We start from the raw sequence: 20754 nt of genomic DNA on the forward strand, positions 1-20754 counted from the left end.
CCTTCACCAGAGACCCCTGCAACCTGAGGGAGGGAGGGACAATGGAAGGGAGGGAGGGAAGGAGGAAGGGACAAAGGAGGGAAGAAAGTAAGGAAAGAAGGGACAATGGGAGAGAGGGAGGGCACCCACCCGTCCTACCCACCCCAGTCCCACCCACCTCCACCAGAGACCCATGGATTCCTCCCTCACAGGCACCCTGCAACCTGAGTGATGAGCTTCCCTGCCCCCCCAGCCACTGACTTCTCTTGTCAAAAAGTTGCAAAAAGTGATCACATGACCCTGGGACACTGTGACCGTCATAATTATGAATCAGTTGCCAAGCATCCAAATGTAAATCACACGACCCTGGGGATGCTGCAACTGTCATAAATGTGAAAAATGGTCATAAGTCACTTTTTTCAGTGCCATCGTAACTTCGAACAGTCACTAAGCGAATTGTTGTAAGTTGAGGACTACCTGTACTTTATCATTTTTTTTCATTTTTTGACACCCTGCTGGGCGACTGGTGGTACTCAGATGTTGCCATATCCTAAAAGTGGTACAATGGGTGAAAAGGTTGAAAAGCCCTGCCTTAAGACGCCCGCTGCATCTCAGGCACCCTACCACGGCTGACACACCATGGACATTTTTATTGGGCTGGCTCTCTCCTGCCCTTGGTCTGCCAGTCCTCTTCACCCACTCAGTGTGTTTGTGTGTGAGAGAGGCACTTGTGCTTCTCTCTCTCTCCGATCTTCTCACCTGGCCAGCCAGCCTCACACTGTTCTCCGACAAGCTGACACACTGCAGACATTCTTTTTTTTTATTGAAAAGTTTTAACATACAATTTTTCCCTTAAAAATCCCCCCTCCCCCTCCCTTCTCCCTCCCCCCCCCTTCCCCCCCTCCCCCCCGACTTCCCAGAGCTAAGTACAAGGTATATATAAAAAAAAACAATCATAAACAACCATATACTAAGAACCATAAACTCTAAAATCTATCACTCTCTAGCTTATATAGGATAAAACAAACCTTAGTAATATTAAATATATATAAAAAAAACTAAGATAGAAAAAGAAAAAAAGAAAGAAGACTTATTCAAATACTACATGAAACTTCTTAACCCTATACTTATTCTGGATAAACTCAATCCATTTTCTCCCTTCCATAATATAACGTTCTTGCAAGTAATCTTTCAAATAGGCCGAAATCTTCGCCATTTCAACCGGGTCAGAAACCTCTAAAGTCCACTCTTCTGTGGTTCCTCTTTCTTCCAGTACTGACCTATCAAAAGTCTTGCTGCCGTAATTAAATTCAACATCAACTTAATGTCCACAACTATAGCATCTGTAATTATTCCCAACAAAAAAAAAAGTTGTGGACAAAACTTTAACCTCCGTTTAAAAATCTTCTGTACGTTCCACCAGACTTTTATCCAAAAAGCCTTAAGCTTTTTACAAGTCCACCATATATGAAAATATATTGCGTCTTCATCACCGCACCTCCAACATTTAGGCTAATAATTCAGATACATACTTAGCTTTTTAAGATCTAAATGCCATCTATAAAACATTTTGTAAAAATTCTCTTAGATTTCAAGCTTGTGTAAATTTTACATTCCTCACCCAAATCTTTTCCCACCTCCCACTGCTTGGCTGTAAGTACGTTGTGAAAGTTCCATAGACTTCTGCTGATCTTGTTCTTTTATCTTTTTTAATCGTTTTAAAGCAGCACGCGTCACCCTCTGTTCTCTGGGATCATCCAAAGAAGTTGTAACTTGATCTCCTCCAGCACCATTCTCCTTTGTCTGTCCATCTTCAGCCTCTTGATGTTCTCCTTCTCCAGATCCCTTTGCAGCTTCCAGAAGTGTTAATGGGGTTGCTTTTAAAACATTATTATAAAAATCACGCGCTTGCATCACAGTAACCAGACGGTACCTTTTACCTTCATGCATCACCATCAACCCAGCTGGGATCTCCCATCTGAACCTTATATCTCGTTGCTTGAGCTCTTGCACAAGAAATGTAAAATCCTTCCTTCTCCTTAAAATCTTTGGAGGAATTTCTTTTAGAACCAGAACTTCTTGATCAGCAATCACAACTTTAGTATCATAGGCAGCTTGTATAACTTCATCTCTAATTTCCCTTTTTGCAAAATAAACCACCACATCTCTAGGCAACTTTCTCTGTCTAGCAATCCATGAGTTCACACGAAACACTTTATCCATGCCTCCTTTTATTTCAGATGCTGGCTGATTCAATACCACTTCGAGAGCCTCAGAAACCAGCTGCTTTAGATCTTCCTTAATATTCTCCTTTAAACCTCTGATTCTAATGGCAAACTGCATCTGGAAATATTGAGCAAGACTCAATTCTCTATCCATTTTGTCTCTTAAATCTTCATTCTCCAATACTTTTGCTTCTAATATGGCATTCTTTTGAGTCAAATCTTCCACTTTTTCCTCCAAATCTTCCACACATTCAGCCACTTTATACACTGAAGACAAAATGTCTACCTTCATCACACTGAACTTCTGTTCCATCCTCTCCTCCATTCTCTCCTCCAACTTCTCCAATTTCTCCTCCATCTGTGCAAATTTATCACCCATTGATTCCAAAATTACCTGGGTATGTTTTTCAAGAGCATCTTGTAAATCCTTCGATGTCAATACATCAGGAGGATGCAATGCCTGCAATGATGATTGTTGCACCGGAGAAGTTCCAGCACTCCGAAGAGTTTTAGGGGGAGGTTTAGCCGCCATCTTTTACTTTCAATTGTGACGCACTTTCACTTTAAGTTTAAAAAGTCCATCAAGCTCGAGAGTAAAATAAAATAATCCTCTTCACCTTTTCCTCTTGTACCGCTCTGCCTGCTCTTTTTATTCCATAGTCCTTCCTTCAGGCAGGGGTGGTCGCAGACGCCTGGCTCTGCTCCAAGAAATCAGGAGCAGAGGCGCTGGCCAGCTGGGAGCGACCCAGGCTACGGGGGAGTTCGATCCTTCAGCCGCCCAAGCTACAAGCTCAGGCGGCCCCGGAGAACTCGACCCCTACCTGGGGCCTCACCCCCTCCTCTTCTCCCGAGGAGGGGGCTTCAAATTCGCCCGAACAGCTGATCGGCGCTGTTTCGGGCGAAAATAACTCAGCTGAGCCGCGGGCAGCCCGGGAAGGCTGTCTCCGGCGCCGCGCAGCCACCGGAAGTCACACTGCAGACATTCTTATTGGGCTGGCTCCCTTCTGCCCTTGGTCTGCCAGTCCTCTTCACCCACTCAGTGTGTTTGTGTGTGAGAGAGGCACTTGTGCTTTTCTCTCTCTCCGATCTTCTCACCTGGCCAGCCGGCCTCACAGTTCTCCGACAAGCTGACACACTGCAGACATTCTTATTGGGCTGGCTCTCTCCTGCCCTTGGTCAGTTTTTTTTCCACCTGGGTTACGTCATACTTCCTTCTATTGCTAGGTTTCATCTTTAAATCTCTTTCCTCTGGTTTATATTCAGTTGTCTGTTTTATCTGCACGCTATTTTTATTTTTTGAGTTTTTTTGTTGTAAAATTAAATTGGAGATGTATTCATTTATATTTTCAGTTATTTTTAATTTCCTCGTGGTTTGACATCAATGTTGTTTGAATTAGTTGCAACATAGCATACATCTCCTCCTGGACAATGTTTGTTTTTTCTTGGTATAATTTTTCTGTAGATCTCTGATTTTCCAAGATAGCCAAAAATCAGGGTTTTTCTTTCTCTGCAAACAGCTTTAGAGTCACAATTGAGTAGGTATTTATAATCCAGAAAGGTAATTTTTTCCCCTAGTTTATAATTCTTGGATTGTAGATAGCCCAAAATGTTTTCTTTTTTGTCACAGCTATTCTCTGTTATTAAGACATTGAAGGTCACCAAACCAAGTTATCTTTTCCTGGGCTTTGCCAAATCCTATATTGGAGCAACTACTATTGTATATTTTCATCCACCACTAGATGTCAGCATCAGATTGTTTTTCAGTTTTCAAAATAAACAATTGCTTTCTTCTGTTTTCATGATTTAGAAAATCTTAACAAATTACACCAATTTGAAACTTGTCCAGATTTAGATCTTATATTCATTTTATTTCAATATATTTCTGTCTCCTATAAAAAGTTTAATTCACTACTTCCATCTGTAGAAAGATGGGGCAAAAATGCCCCTCATTTTTGAAGGCTTTTTGCTTCTTGGGTCCCCCCCAGGAAACCAATTATCAAGTAGAAGAGAAAATCAATGTTCTTACCCAGTTCCAATCACGTTGTTTACAGTCAGCTTAAAAAAGTGCTTTGGCTGCTTGTAGCTAGTGCTAGACTCTGAAGTTAAGCTAGCCTTTCTCCTGCTGGTTTCTGGAGGGCTTTCCCCAAATGACCGGATTGACCGCCATCTCTCCACGGTCAGCAGGGCTTCCTTCCTTCTTTGTTGCTTCTCCAGGGCAACTTTAGGCCCATTTAGGGTCCTCAAAGAAATCGGCCTGTGATCTCTCAGCTACTTGCACTACTGTGCAAAACCAGAAGCCTCAGGGTTTTCTTTTTAGTTATAGTGCCTGAGACAGTAGAATAGAATTCTTAGCTTATGAACTGCAATGGTGCCTTTTCTTGATCATTCAGTATAGTTAGACAGGGTGTGAGCAGTGGGATCTCAGAAATTTTTGAAATTATCTGAAAATAATTCCATCTGCCTTGAAAGAGACAGCAGTGTTCCCAATCTTCAAGAATTCTTCCCTTGTTCCAATATTTTCAGTATTACAGGATGTAATCCAATTCTCCAATTCAGGGTATAATATGCCTCTCTCAAGATAAAGAGTGAAAGATGGAACACTGACATGGTCTCAATAAATTTAAGACTTTAATTGAACATTGGGACTGGGATTCCCTTCTAATGTTTTAACAAAACCTTGGGGCGCCTCCGGCTCCAAAGTTCTTTTAGAAGAAATTATGGATTAATTTTATTCACCAAAGGTTGCATCTTGGACTGGAGATGTAATATTAAAACAACCTATGGTTCTGAACTCTGTATTAATAAGATAGCACATGAGAAAGAAAAATAGGAAATATGATTTCTCTAAATATTACTGAATTTAACTCTCCCAGTTGATTGAGAAAACAAATTCAGTAGCAGTCAGTGGAAATATATTTATGTAGCAACTAATAGCTACAAGGTGAAAATATCCAATATTTGCAAAGTTGATAATGGACTGCAATGGCTCACAAACAGTACTGTAGAATTGTAATAATTCATTCTTCCTGCTATTATCAACCTTATTATTTTAAAGTTTGAAGGGCAGTAATAACAGCAACCCAAAGATCAACTCAGTTAATTGACTCCCATCGAACAGATCATAATGAAATAGTTAACTCCGCGACTTTTCGAATTTATTTCGATTGTAGTCACGGGATATCAAAGATTGACCTGGAAGCAAACCCGAAAGCATCCAATATACCTTTAAAAATAAATGTTAGCCGCCCCCCGAAATGTCGCAGAAGACTACGCTTTGCAGGAGTGCCTTCGTCGCACGGCCGCACTCTTAGTTGGGGGAAAGGCTGCTTGACTTGCCCTCCACGTGGCTCTAAATCCTCAACTTCCTTCCATTCAAAGGAACCTTAGTGGAAAGCGCGAGGAAGAGCGCGGGGGGAGCAAGAGACCAAAGGGAAACGCAGCCGTTTGGCACAGACCGCCCCTCCTTGTTGGGCCCGCCAATGGCGCCCAGCGGGCGGAGCTTCCCGACCCAGGCATTTAGCTCCCGAGCAGAAGCAGTCCTTTTCGGTGTCTTGCGCTGCGGCGGCAACGATAGAGCGCCCCGTTCCCCAGCCCCTCCCTTTGGTACAACCCGGAGGCTCCGATCTACTGCAGAGCATGGCAGAGCAGGCTATCTCCTTCGCCAAGGACTTCCTCGCCGGCGGCATCGCGGCGGCCATCAGCAAAACGGCGGTGGCTCCCATCGAGCGGGTTAAGCTCCTGCTTCAGGTCAGGCCCGCTAAGCGCGTGGCAGGGGGAAAAAGAACACTAGGCAGGTGGGTCCGGGAGGGGAACCTGGGCTCAGCGGTCTCGCAGCGGCTGTGCTATTGAGGCACCGCTCGCTCCGCGTAGCGGGCGCTCGAGGGCGCTGTCAAACCGGCTCCCTTCCTGGAGGCTTTGAATCGCGCGACCGGAGTAGGTAGCTGGGACGTTTGGATAGCGGGATCCACTCGCATTCGATCCCTCCCCTGTTCTGTTTCCTGCTGGGTCTCCTTTGAGTCGGAAGAAAGGGCGGGAACGAGAGGTCGAACGAAGGAAAGTGGGAGCCGGGCGCCATTTTTCTTCTGGCGTCGTGTCTTTGATTGACAGGGCGGCAGACCTACAGGTCCCTAGTAGACACGGAGAGGATGCGGTGGTCCTTTCGCCTCTTCCCGCTTATATCTCGCGTGACTTGGCAGAGGCACAAACCTCTGCGGAGTAGGCGAGAGGAGTGACGTTTCGAATGCGGCGGTTGGATTAGCCCTGCCCCTTCGCTACCTAGACGTTGATTTCGTTGTCCGCTTGCCTCCGCTTTATATTTTTAAATGCCGTTACTTCCCAGTAAGGAGAGTAGAGGATGTATCTGAGCCATAGAGACTAAGCTACTACTATCTTTTGCAGACCGTTTTTTTCCTAGTTTATCAAGTCTACACATTGTTCCATTCAGCTTGTCACTTATTTTGTGTATGATTCAGTTTATATGGCTGCATGCTCAACAGGGGAATGTGAACTGCTTCCAAGGGATAAAAACGTCAAATAGGAATGAAAAGATGAAAATAATATAACATAATAATATGTTCTTAGTATTTCTACAATTTGCATTAACAGGAGAATCATAATTTCCTAGACTTTAGAAAGGTATGAGATAGGTTTTGAAATCAGTTAAATTTATTTAGACTCATAAGGGAGAAGTTTTAAGGTTGTTGAATTTTTATATACAAAAACTGTCCAGATGTGTTTTTACCATTTCTAAGGAGTTTGGAAAAAGTTTGTCCTGAAATCTTGGAAAACACTGACAGTATCAATAACAATTGTTTTCATTTACTGTAAGGCAGTTTCCTATGTGTTACTACAGAGTTACAGTTACAAGGTTTATGGTTACTACAAACACATTAAAATGTAATGATAATTTTCCCAAGCAGCAATACTTCCCTACTCTCATATAATAAATACCCTGACCTTTTAGATTCTTGTTTTATGTACACTTTCTGTCTTGAATATTGTCTGTCTTTTCTCATATATACTCATACATACCCACACATAAAGCTTTTTAGTTGACTGTAATCCACCCTTATTGTCTATGATTGTGATAGTTTGATTTGATTAACTTTTAGGTGGGAATAACTTATTTGAGTGTTATAGATTTGAGGCAAGCTTGCCTGTTGCCATTATTTTCTAAAGGAGTGTCTTTAAAAATCTTACTTTTGATGTAAAGTTCAAATTCTGCATTTTTGTATTGTGAAAACAATAGATCTTCATTTGAGGTTGTATATCCTTTTAATATTTATGTGTATACAGAACACACTCATAAATATAATTTCATGTTATTAAAATGATGCTTCAGAAAGGAAACTACATCTAATTCAGAATTATAAAACTTCTTACAGGTACAGCATGCAAGTAAGCAGATTGCTGCTGATAAACAGTACAAAGGAATCATTGATTGTGTAGTCCGCATTCCCAAAGAGCAAGGAATATTATCCTTCTGGCGTGGAAATTTAGCCAATGTTATTAGATACTTCCCAACTCAGGCACTTAACTTTGCGTTCAAGGATAAGTATAAGCAAGTGTTTTTAGGAGGAGTAGACAAACACACACAGTTCTGGAGATATTTTGCTGGTAACCTGGCCTCAGGTGGTGCAGCTGGAGCTACCTCCCTCTGCTTTGTCTATCCTTTGGATTTTGCGAGAACCCGCCTGGCAGCTGATGTTGGAAAAGCTGGTGCTGACAGAGAGTTCACTGGTCTGGGAGATTGCCTCGTCAAAATCTTCAAGTCTGATGGCCTGCGTGGCTTATATCAAGGCTTCAATGTTTCTGTCCAGGGCATAATCATCTATAGAGCAGCTTATTTTGGAATCTATGATACAGCAAAAGGTAAATAAAATACTCAGGCTGATCTTGGCAAATAATCTAGCATACCCTTTTGACATGTGGAAGTTATAGTCGCTGGACTCAATTGCTAAAATATGATCGATTCTGTGGTATGGTGTTTGGAAAGACCTTTTAAATTTCACTGGGCTAAGGTATAGGAAATGAGAGGGGGGGAAAGAAGACCAAGACTGAAAAGAAAAAAAAGGGATTTGTATTCAAAGAAAAAAGTAGAATGGTAACAGTACATTACTTGAATGCTTGCATTTAGAAAAGTACAACTACTTTGGGCAATATTTAATATCTGTTTATAACATGTATTCACAAATCCTTAAAGTTAACATTTTCATAGCTATTTTATTTGAGACGTTCATTTTATTGATGTGTAAGGTTCTAAGATTCAATGCTTTACTATCAAGTTGTGAACTATCATATTAAGCAGTACATTGATATCTCTCATAAACAGTTTTCAAAATCAATTTTGAGGATGCCATTCACTCAAAATAGTTTATTATTTTAGTACTGATTCTGTGATTTTTTTCCCCACAAGACCTAAAATTCAGAGATAAGATAAATAAAAATATTTAAAATATTCTGTTAAATTGTAAAGACCTTGGGATTCTCTGAATTTGGTTGTCTGCAGACATTTCATTACTCGACTAGGTCAGGGCTTTTCAACCTTTTCACCCATTGTACCACTTTTAGGATATGGCAACATCCGAGCACCACCAGTTGCCTAGCAAGGTGTCAAAAACTTGATGACACCTCCCCCCAAAAAGGAAAAAAGTGATGAAGTACAGGTAGTCCTCAACTTACAACAGTTCGCTTAGTGACTGTTCAAAGTTACAATGGCACTGAAAAAAGTGCCCCTCAAGCCACAGCTGAGCAACACACCTGCCTGCCTGCCCGGCAGCGCTCTTCCTCCTGTCCGAGGTTTTCATTGTGAGCATTTCTGTTGAAGATTGGCAGCAGGGGTGGGGTGGGGGTGTGTTTGGTTTTTACCCCCCCCCCATCTGCTGGGTGGTTACAGCAAGTTTTGGTCACTTCACATGACTCTGGGACACTGTGACCATCATAAACATTAATCAGTTGCCAAGCGTCTGAATGTAAATCACAAGACCCTGGAGATGCTGCAACATTCCAGCTGATTGGTGCTTTCTTCAGGGCTCAGAAGCACCAGGATCAGTGCCCAGCTCCAGCTGGAGCCTGGCGCTGATCCTGGCGCTTCCGCTGAGCCCTGACAACCCTGCAGCTCCAGCAGTCTCTCGCTCAGGCTTGTGCGGTGCTGCCAACGATTCAGTTCATTCCCCTCCCCCACTACCACTTTTCTAGGATGGTTGCGTACCACCTGCCAGGTGCCAATGTACCACAGGTGGTACCCGTACCACTGGTTGAAAAGCTCTGGACTAGGTAACACCAGTTTTTATTGATGGTATTATTGACAATGTTACCTAGTTAGGTAATGAAACATCTTCAAGAATACCAGTTTAGGGGGCACCAAGGACTCCACAGCTCAACCTTATTTTCTTTTATATTTTGTTAAGGCTAAAAAATGCCTGGCTAAAGGAGGTCTTGTTAATTTTCCTGAACATGGAAAGAATAAGGCTAAACATGGTTTTACCACTAGCTGTCATTGATGTGGGATGCACACCTGCTTATTAAATGCCCGTCCTGCTACAAATAAAATAATTGATCTTATTTTACATGCCTTTGGATACTCTTAAATGATGCTTCTAAATCTTAATGCAGACATGTCAAACACAAGGCCCGGGGGCCAGATCAGGCCCACGAAGTGGTTTCATGTGGCCCGCGAAGCCATCCTGGAAACAGTGAGGGAATGGCCCTCACTGCCTTGGCCCTGGCCCAGAGACCCTCCTTCTGCCAGAAACCTTCAGATCTGTCCCACTCCTGCCCAGGCCCCCATAGGCACCCTTGAGGCGAACGATGTAGAGCTGGCCACACCCACCCAGCAGGCCATACGCACTCTAGCCACGCCCACCCAGGCCACACCCACCTGGCCCCCTGAGGGCAACCGCAATGCTGATGCGGCCCTCAATGAAATTGAGTTTGACAACCCTGTCTTAATGGAAAGCAGTCTATATTTTTATGAGAGTTTTGTTATATTACAGGTATGTTGCCAGATCCTAGGAACACTCATATTGTGATAAGCTGGATGATTGCACAAACAGTGACTTCAGTAGCTGGTGTGGTCTCCTATCCCTTTGACACAGTGCGACGTCGAATGATGATGCAGTCTGGTCGTAAAGCAGGTAAATAGAACTTGTTTATAAACTTTGAAGCAGGATGGGGTTTTTTCCATTGATGTATTGTGTGCTCTGTAAATATAAAACCTTGCAACTTCATTCACAGTTGGTGTTATTGGTTAAGACTTAAGTATTTATCTGAATAAGTCAGTGCTAGCAGCTTGATAGAATCAGGTCTTGAGTTGTATCACACTACAGATGTGCTCTATTCTAGAAATGGAATTGTACTTCTGGTCCATTGTTTGTATTCCTTAAATATTGCCTATTTCTCCCCCACAACTTCCTATAAAAATTAAATGTAACAGAACTATTTGGTGGTTATGTTATTAAAACTATGAATTCTGGGTAACTTCCTTATTTCTTCTGATTTTCTTGCTATGTTTGTACCTAAGTAATTCAAAAGAATCAATTTATTTTCTCCACAGCTGACATTATGTACTCTGGAACAATTGACTGTTGGAAGAAGATTGCAAGAGATGAAGGTGGAAAGGCTTTCTTCAAAGGCGCATGGTCTAATGTTCTTCGAGGCATGGGTGGTGCTTTTGTGCTTGTGTTGTATGATGAGTTCAAGAAAGTCATTTAAACAAAAAATTATTAGAAATGTAAGTTAAATTGATAGATCATGTAGAATAACTTGCCATTATGGACCAGTGACTTAAAAAAATTCCTACTCAGTCTTATTATCGGGGCCAGATTATGTTTAAGTAGGACTAGAAACTGCCTTCTGTGAACTGATGTACATTATATAGGCATCAGAACAGACAGTCCAGAATCGTCTGTCTTTGGTGTTGGTTATAGTAGGTACAGTTCAGGGTCCAAGGAAGCTGATCTGCTTTTGTCTGAAGATCAGCTATAAGTTTCAAGTCCTGCCTTAAAAGGACCATAAAAATCATGTTTTGAAAAATATTCATTTAGCCAATCTTGTTTTTCCAATTGTACTTAAGCACTATGTACTGTTTTTGCACAGCTGAACATCTAGCATTTGTGTTCTCCAATTTGGGGCATTTTGTGAACAATAAACATAATTAACTATGTGTTGAATTTATGACTACATATTGAGTTTTAGGGCCAGCCTCACCATGCAATAAGATGTGGTTTATTGACCTCAGGCAGCATTTATGTATGTGCATATCCACCTGCACAAAAAGGGGGGTAGAACAAAGTTAGGAAAGAACTAGTATGATGAGTCATTTTAAAATGCTGTCCCATGATGTGTGTTGGGGCAGAATACTATAGTTGGATTCTTAGACTGGATTTAAAGGCTCTTTAAATAAGATATGCTTATATAGGCCTTCAGAAGTTTTCATCATGCTTTTATGAAAATGGTAAAATAGTTTGAAATAGGAACCCATTCTGAATACGGAGAAAATAGCTTGAAATTAGTAATGCAATGGTTAAGCAGTGTGCATATAGGGATGCTAATAATTATAGTTCACCTAAGAATAAGTAGGAAGTAGGGCTATGGGAAAAATATAATGTACATGCTTTGTAAAGTAGCACATGTATGTGACATTAGATGAAACAGCTATATGAGTTTTTAATTATTTGAAGAAAGTTATCTTATGTTCTCACATGGCAAGATTCTCATTTGTATGCTTTTACATTGTCATATTGAAAAACAAATAGCTATTAAGAGTATTTGTATTTGTATTGATGTTTAGAGTATTGAATTAAGTATGACATCAGGGAAAATTGGTAGAATTTTCTACTAATTTAGATTAGTAGGTTTAAAGGTAGATGGTACAATGAGAGAATTTGACTTTCTAGCTCTAGTATTATTTTGAATGAAGGCCAGATGTTCTTTTTTTTAGTTTATTGTAATTTGCCTATATACTTGTGGATAAGCCCATCTACGGATAAGTCAAACCCAATTTTGGGACCCAAATATTTACTGCATACAGTATTTGGTAATTAACAGGAAAAATTATACAGCCACTAAACTGTGATATAAAATTAAAAGTGAAAATGGGCCTGGAAAATTGTGTTAAAAACTGACCAAATTGCTAAGAAGTTCTCTTCAGATTGACAGATAAACACATTGACAACCTGTTGTTTCAACTAAAGTAATGATGTCTCGCCATGCCGTCATAATGTATCCTTTGTGTCCAATTGGTAAGTGAAGTCATGAACAGTTTTGAGTTTCAGTGAAAAATGTGATAGTAGACTTTCTTGGGCAATATCATGAAATGTATCTCCATTAACAAGGCAATTGGCAGCTGATTTTTACTAAAGTGTAGTCAAGGGGCTCTGAAAAGTTCAGTAAAACCAAGAAAAAAGCAGCCAAAAATGTGTTAACTGAAAAGGGTGTAGAAGGAATCCCAGGACAACTTCAAGACTCAGCCAATCACACATGCATATAGCAGAATTATTGTGTAGTGTTTCACACAGACCTGGGTTGTATCTTACTAATTTTTTTGCAATAAAATTATTTACCTAATCATGTGTTTGCTTGGTAATGTGAAGCTGGGAAAGTTTGATAGCTATTGTAGCAGGAAGTTCTGATAGTCGTGGGTTTTGCAGTCTCGATTGATCTTTCAAATATTTAACGTGGCTCTTGAAAGCTGCTATAGCATCAGTACTAAATAACATTTTTAAATAAATTGCCAATAATATTCTAGGGCAGGGGTGTCAAACTTACCATGTCATGTGATGTGTCACGATGTATCACAACTTCTTTTCGCTTGCCGGAGCTGGGGTGGGTTCAGCTTTCGTGTGATGCATCTGGCCCGTGAGCCGGCAGTTTGACACTCCTGGTCTAGGGTGTAAAATAAATTCAATAGGTTTGAACCCACTCAGAACTGTAGTGATATTCCCAATTGGAAAAAGTGTGTTTTATTTAGTACTGATGCGTTATTTAGTACTGATGTGTCATGCAGAAGCTGCACCCAACCCAGCTCCAGCAAGGGGAAAATCTCAATACGTTGCGTCATATGACATCCCTGCCCTAGACTGTTGGCAATTTATTTAAAAATATGTGTTAGGCATATGGTTATAGCCTACCTGGTTGGGTTGGAAATATATAAACCATGATGTTATAACCTTAAGGTGCTAATTGGCCAATGGGTGTGTAAGTTTTTCCAACGGCCATAAGAGGGAGCTAGGAACGTGGCTTCTCTCTCTCTTTGCTCTCATTGTTTTTGCTTTTTGGCTTACTACTGTGTTAAACCTTAGGAACTGTGTACTTGACCTTCAGACCAGTAAGAAGACATTGTATTTTGGATACTCCCTGAACTGTTGCTGTTGCTTATCTGTTGTTATTCGTGTATGACCTGGACTGTTTATTCGGATTGTGTTTTTGTTTTTATCCCTAATAGTAAAGTATTTTTCTGTTTATCACAACTCTGTATCTGTGTGGTTACCGTGTGACTCTTACCCTCAATATGCTTTTGCCTGTGTAGGTTCCTGATAACTCAAGAAGCACTTTGCTAACATTGGTTATGGGCCCAGATATGTACTGAGAGTTAGTACACACAGTATCATAGCTGAGTTTGTGTTAGCTATCCGGTGTAAAAATGGCACAAGAACAGTTGTCAGGCATCTCCTGGATAACCCGGTTGGATGGGACCAACTATGTTACACGGTCGACAAAGTGTTGCTTGCTGCTGCGCAAGGAAGGACTATGGGCTGTAGTTGATGACCCTCCAGATGTGACTGCTTGGGATCCAGAAGATGAGGATGATGCACAGAAGATAGCCAAGTTTAACCGTGACAATGAAAAGGCTCTATGCATAATTGGACTAACACTGAATGGCCAGCAGCTTGTCCATATTCATGGTGAGGTGTCTGCTACACCTTTGCAACATATCTACATTCGTGATAGTGTGGGTGCACACATACACCTCACATGTAAACTGTTTAGGGCTCGTCTTCAAAAGAATGGGGATATGTTAGCCCATTTGAACTTCATGAAGACAACTCTGCAAGAGCTACACGAGAAAGAACTGATTTTTTCAGAGCTGCATCAGGTTTATATTATCCTGTCCTCTTTAGACGACAGTTATGATGCATACATATCTTCTTTGGAAGTCCTGTCCAAAGATGAGATAACACTGCCAGGGATAACCGGAAGATTGCTGGAGGAGTCCAGAAGGAGGCAAGACAGAGACCAGCAGAGAGAGCCATCTCCACAAGAGGAACATCAGTATACTACTGCTTATACTGTTAAGAAATGCTATTCTTGTGGGGCTAAAGGGCATATAGCTAGGTTCTGTAGGAAGGGTAGAAAACAGAATGTGGATAGCAGTAGGAAGACAAAGAAGGACATTGGTTTGGCTGTTTCTGGTGAACCAACAACCATATACAACGATCTGAGGGTGGTTGATAGTGGGGCTTCTCAATGTATCACCAAAGTCAAAGAGGGTTTTGTCCATATGAAACGCAGCAGTCAACATGTTTCACTGGCCAATGGTTGGAGGATGAAGGCCTCTGGTGAAGGTAATGCATACTGTCCATATATTGACGAACGTTTACCAATGCTGTATGTGCCGAAACTACAATTTAACCTTTTATCTGTAAAGGTATTGGTTAAGGCTGGGTTTGTGGTGACATTCAAGGGGGAGAAATGTATTATGGAGAGGAATGGAACCTGTGTTACTGCCAACCTAAAAAATGGTTTGTTTGTTCTAACTGGCAACCCGGTTAATACGACTAATGCTAACTATATGTGAGAACAAGAAGCCCCATGATGAGTGCATACATTTGCTTCATCGACAGGGCATGTGAACTTTACCACACTACGTAGGACTATCGAATTAGTGAAAGGAATAAGACTGAAGCCGTGTAAGAGATACCTGAATTGCAATGCATGTAATCAGGAAAAGAGCAAGGCAACTCCTGCAAACAGGTTAAACGGTTTCAAGACCACTGTCCCTTTGGAAGTTGTATTTGCAGATCTTATCGGCCCCATGAAGCCTAGTTTAGTGGGATCATATTTTGTCCTGAGCATCATGGATCATTACTCTCGTTATGGGTTTTGTTATCTACTTAAAGGCAGACACGTTCCAACATTTTTCAAACTGGCTTAAGTTTGTAGAGAGAAAAACAGCGAAAAGTTCAGTGTATAATAACTGATAACGGCACGGAATTCACTAACAGGCGTTTTGTAGATATGCTACAATCAGCCGGCATTGAGCACAAGCATTCAGTCCCTTACAGGCCTCAACACAATGCATTTGTTGAGAGACATGGGCAAACGTTACAAGCTATGATAAGAACTATGTTAACAGATTCTGGCTTAACAGATAGACTATAGGGGGAGGCGGCAAAATGTGCAAACCATTGTTGTGATTCAGGGTCAGCCTGTCGGTTCGGCAGTTGGGTCGGACGACTCAGAGGAGGAGGAGGGGGGTGTTGAAGACCTTGCTGAGGGGGTTGAAGATCTTGCTGATGAGAGCCCTCAGTCAGGCCCCTCCCACTTGGTCACCACGGAGACCCAGCTGTGTGAGCCTGACAGCGTGGATGAAGATGACCCACAGCTGGCCCTGTTCAAGGACGCCCGACGCAGGAGGCAGTCAATTAGGAGTAAACAGAGGAAGGCAATGGGGCTTCTCGGAAGGAGGCAGAGAGAAGCCACGCCCTGAACTCTATATAAGGGGAATGTGTGGGGAGGGCTGCTTTGCTGAAGGCAACCGCTCGGATAGTTCATGTTTCTTAAAGCTCCTGTTTCTTGGTTTGTCTTGTTCCGTTTGTTTTTGTTGCAATAAATTTGGCAGGCGTAATTCCAGTCTCTTCCCTTCTTGAAAAAGGGGTTGTCCCTGCCTTTTCTGCAGGGCCGGTAGCAGGCTGGTACAGAACAACCATGTCCTAAATGTCGTGGTGAACTCTTCTACCGGTGAAATACCATACATGTTATGGCATGGCAGAAAACCAGACATGGGTTACCAGCACACGTTTGGCACCCCAGCATGGGTTCACATTCCTGCACAACTCAGGAGTAAAGGCCAGCATAGGGCAAGGCAATTGTTTTTTGTGGGATATGAATCCAACCATAAATCTTATCGTTTTTGGGAACAAGGCACCACTAATATATATTGTAATGCAAGTGCCAAATTCCTTGAGCACGTTGGTTGGGATAGGCCAGAGCAAGAAAATGTTAATACTGATCCTCTTGTATTTAAAAACTCCCCTGATAACATAACTAGAAATGATAATACATCTGTACCTGTAAAAGATGAAGATTCGATAGGGGAGATAAAGGAGGAAGAAGAGGAGACATCAATACAAAGCCCGTACAACTTAGGCATTCAACGCGCAACAGACGTCCACTGATCGCTATGAGGCCAGTGTGACATGCCAAATTGACTTAGAGCCTTCTAATTATGATGAAATTAGGATGTATCCTGAAAAGGAACAGAAAGCATGGAAGGCTGCAATGGATAGGGAGTTAAAGTCTGCAGTATCTAAAGGTCTACGGAAAAGCAAAACTGCCACCTGGTGAGCATGCAATAGGTTGCAAATGGATATACAAAGTAAAGAAGGGTGTAGATGGGACTGTTACACATAAGGCACAATTAGTAGCACAAGGTTTTGCTCAAACCACCGAGGACTATGATGAGGTGTTTACACCTAGTCTGAGGGCAATTACTTTAAGAGCAGCTTTAGTGTGGGCGGCTAAAAAACCAATATACAGTAAATCATGTAGACGTAGAAACTGCATACCTACATGCTCCATTACAACACACCATTTATTTAAGAACACCACCAGGAGTGACCAAGGATATAGAAAATGATTGTTGGAAGTTAAAGAAAAGCCTCTATGGCTTAAAACAATCGGGTTTTGAGTGGAATAAGTGTATAGTCAATGAGTTGGATGCGATAGGTTTCGTAGCCAGTAATGCTGATCCATGTTTGTTTAGGAGAAAATATAACGGAGTATTGTCTTCTGCTGTTTACTGATGATATTGCAATAATAACAAAAACTGAGCAAGAAGCACAAAACATGATTTCAAGTTTGCAAAAGAAATTTACAATTAGAAACCTAGGGGAAATAAGCCACTATTTGGGGCTAGATATTGTAAAGACAAATAGAGGTTTCAAGGTTTCACAAGCCAGTAAAATAACTCGGTTGTTAAAAAGATATAACATGGAGCTTTGTAAACCAACAAAGACTCCGATGGCTCTGGATTTTAAGGACACTAATATTGAAAGTCCTGTTTTTGATAAAACTATATACCAATCCTTAATAGGTAGTCTTATGTATCTGAGTAATTGGACAAGACCAGACATTTCTTACAGTGTCAACCAATTAGCAAGATACAATAGTGAACCGACTGTCAGACACTGGCAAGTGGCTAAACGGGAATTGAGATATTTGAAGCAGTCTATGCCGGCGTCAACTTCCCTCCGCCCTGTGCGTTCCCACAGAGAGGGCCTCCTCAGGGTGCCTCCGGTCAGAGAATGTCGGCTGGTGGCCCCCAGGGGGAGGGCCTTCTCTGTGGGCGCTCCGGCTTTATGGAACCAACTGCCGGTTGAGCTCCGGACGGCACCAGACCTTCGCTCCTTCCGGCGCGATCTGAAGACCCATTTATTTGAACAAGCTGGCCTGGCCTGATGGGGGACGTTAGGGTTTTTAATGGGTTTTTAAACTGTTACTGTTTTTATCTGGGCAATTGTTTAATTCTCTTTTAATTTTTGTATTTTCTATTTATATATGCCCTGTTCACCGCCCTGAGTCCTTCGGGAGAAGGGCGGTATATAAATTTAATAAAATAAAATAAATAAATAAATATTCACTACTCGTTATATTTAGAGCCAAATCGTGAGTTAATTCTCACAGCCTATGCAGACGCAAGTTTTGCCTCTGATACAAGCACTCGTAAATCAACTTCTGAGTTGGCTATAATGTTGGGTGATTCTATAATTGCATGGAAATCCATCAGACAAAAGCACATAAGCCTGTCTACGATGGAAGCCAAATTTTCATGTTTATCGGTTTTATGTACAGAATTGCTGGTGTACAAACAGTTATTGCTGGACATGGGCTTAACTGTAAAGGATCCATTTGTTGTATATGAGGACAACCAAGCTGCGATAAAGATGGCAATTAACGCTGCCGTCAGAACAAGATCCAAACATACAGATCTTCGTTACTTAAATGTCAGACAATGTGTCAAGGACAAACTAATACAACTAGAATATTGTTCAACTGATGAATTTCGCAGACCATTTCATTAAGGTGCAAAGTGGTGTTAAACACAAGGCTAGTTGTGAAAAGATTGGCCTAAGATTATAAGAAGTTATATATTATCCTACCCAAAGGGGAGAATGTTAGGCATATGGTTATAGCCTATCTGGTTGGGTTGGAAATATATAAACCATGATGTTATAACCTTAAGGTGCTAATTGGCCAATGGGTGTGTAAGTTTTTCCAACGGCCATAAGAGGGAGCTAGGAACGTGGCTTCTCTCTCTTTGCTCTCATTGTTTTTGCTTTTTGGCTTACTACTGTGTTAAACCTTAGGAACTGTGTACTTGACCTTCAGACCAGTAAGAAGACATTGTATTTTGGATACTCCCTGAACTGTTGCTGTTGCTTATCTGTTGTTATTCGTGTATGACCTGGACTGTTTATTCGGATTGTGTTTTTGTTTTTACACCTAATAGTAAAGTATTTTTCTGTTTATCACAACTCAGTGTATCTGTGTGGTTACTGTGTGACTCTTACTATTCTCAGTACGCTTTTGCCTGTGTAGGTTCCTGATAACTCAAGAAGTGTTAAGGAATTTGCTGTGCAGAGGTCTCCTTGTGCTACCAAAGAGTTGCACAGACAAGGAAGGGCACTGAGAGCAGTAAAAGTCACACAAGAATACACTGAGTTATAAAAATAAAAAGTAGTTTACTTTTGAGGTGGTGTAAGAACAAAAATGCACAGTCAAAAAATAAACAGTCCAGGTCATAAACAATAGCAACAGTCCAAGGAGTAATCCAAACTACAAAGTCTTCTTACCGGTCCAGAGGTCAATACACAGTTCAGGTTTACAACAGTAGTAAACCAACAGCAGAGCAAAAACAGTAATAGTAGAGATCAGTGAATTCAGAGAGAGAGAGAAGCTACTTCCTAGCTTCCTCTTATGGCCATGAGAACACTTACACACCCATTGGCCAATTAACTTCTTAAAGACATAGCATTATGGTTAATATATTTTCAACCCAACATTGTAGGCTAACACCATATGCCTAACATTCTCCCCTTTGGGTGGAATAATATATAACTCTTACAATCTTATGCACATTCTTTCACAATTAGCATTGTGTTTCACAGCACTTTGTACCTTCATAAAATGATCTGCAATATTTACATCAGATGAACAATACTCTAGCTGTATTAATTTATCTTTGACACATTGTCTGACATTTAAATAACGAAGATCAGTATATTTAGATCTTGTTCTTACTGCAGCATTATTAGCCATCTTTATTGCAGCCTGATTGTCCTCATATACAATGAATGGATCATTTACATTTAAACCCATATCCAACAATAATTGTTGTACCTAGCCAATTGGTTTACACATTTCCATATTGTATCTCTTTAATACTGAGATATTTTACTGGCTTGCGACACCTTAAAACCCCTATTCGTTTTCATAATATCTAACCCTAAATAGTGGCTAATTTCTCCAAGATTTCTAATTGTGAATTTATTTTGCAATCTTGAAATGATGGTTTGTGCTTCTAACTCAGTTTTTGTTATTATTGCAATATCATCTGTGAATAATAAAAGAAAAGATAATGCTCCATTGTGTTCTCTTCTAAACAAACAAGGATCAGCATTACTGGCTACAAAACCTATTGCACTCAACTCATTAACTATACAGTTATTCCACTCATAACCTGATTGTTTCAATCCATAGAGGCTTTTCTTTAATTCCCAACAATCATGGTTTCTATCACTGGTCAATCCTGGTGGTATTCTTAAATAAATAGTATGTTGCAATGGAGCATGTAGATATGCAGTTTCAACATCTACATGGTTAACCATATATTGGTTTTTAGCCGCCCATACTAAAGCTGCTCTTAAAGTAGTTGCCCTCAGACTGGGTGCAAACACCTCGTCATAATCTTCAGTAGTTTGGGCAAAACCTTGTGCAACCAAACGTGCCTTATGGGTTATAGTTCCATCTACTCCTTTATTTTATATATCCATTTACAACCTATAGCTTGCTCACCAGGTGGCAGTTTTGCTTCCTCATAGACCTTAAGATCCTGCAAAAACTTCAACTCCCTGTTCATTGCAGCTTTCCATGATGCCTGTTCCTTTTCAGGATATATCCTGATCTCATCATAGCTAGATGGCTCTACACTAACTTGACATATTACACTTGCTTAATAGCGATCAGGTGGACGTCTGATGCACGTTGAACGCCAAGAAATTACAGAGCTTTGAGTTTCTGACTCCTTTCCTTCCTCTGTTTCATCTATTAT

At 41.1% G+C, this 20754-nt stretch overlaps 1 protein-coding gene across 1 annotated transcript; it reads left to right on the forward strand.

The window, feature by feature from the left end:
* The first annotated feature begins 3399 nt into the window (after positions 1-3399).
* SLC25A6 (solute carrier family 25 member 6) lies at positions 3400-11374 on the forward strand. The gene is made up of 4 exons (XM_083361569.1): positions 3400-5951; positions 7589-8075; positions 10199-10339; positions 10759-11374. Exons 1-4 carry the CDS (start codon positions 5841-5843, stop codon positions 10914-10916), a joined length of 897 nt encoding a protein of 298 aa, XP_083217695.1. The 5' UTR covers positions 3400-5840; the 3' UTR covers positions 10917-11374.
* The last annotated feature ends 9380 nt before the right edge of the window (positions 11375-20754 follow it).

The sequence above is a fragment of the Vipera ursinii genome, assembly GCF_947247035.1.
Source record: "Vipera ursinii genome assembly, chromosome: 4".
Lineage (NCBI taxonomy): Eukaryota > Metazoa > Chordata > Lepidosauria > Squamata > Viperidae > Vipera > Vipera ursinii.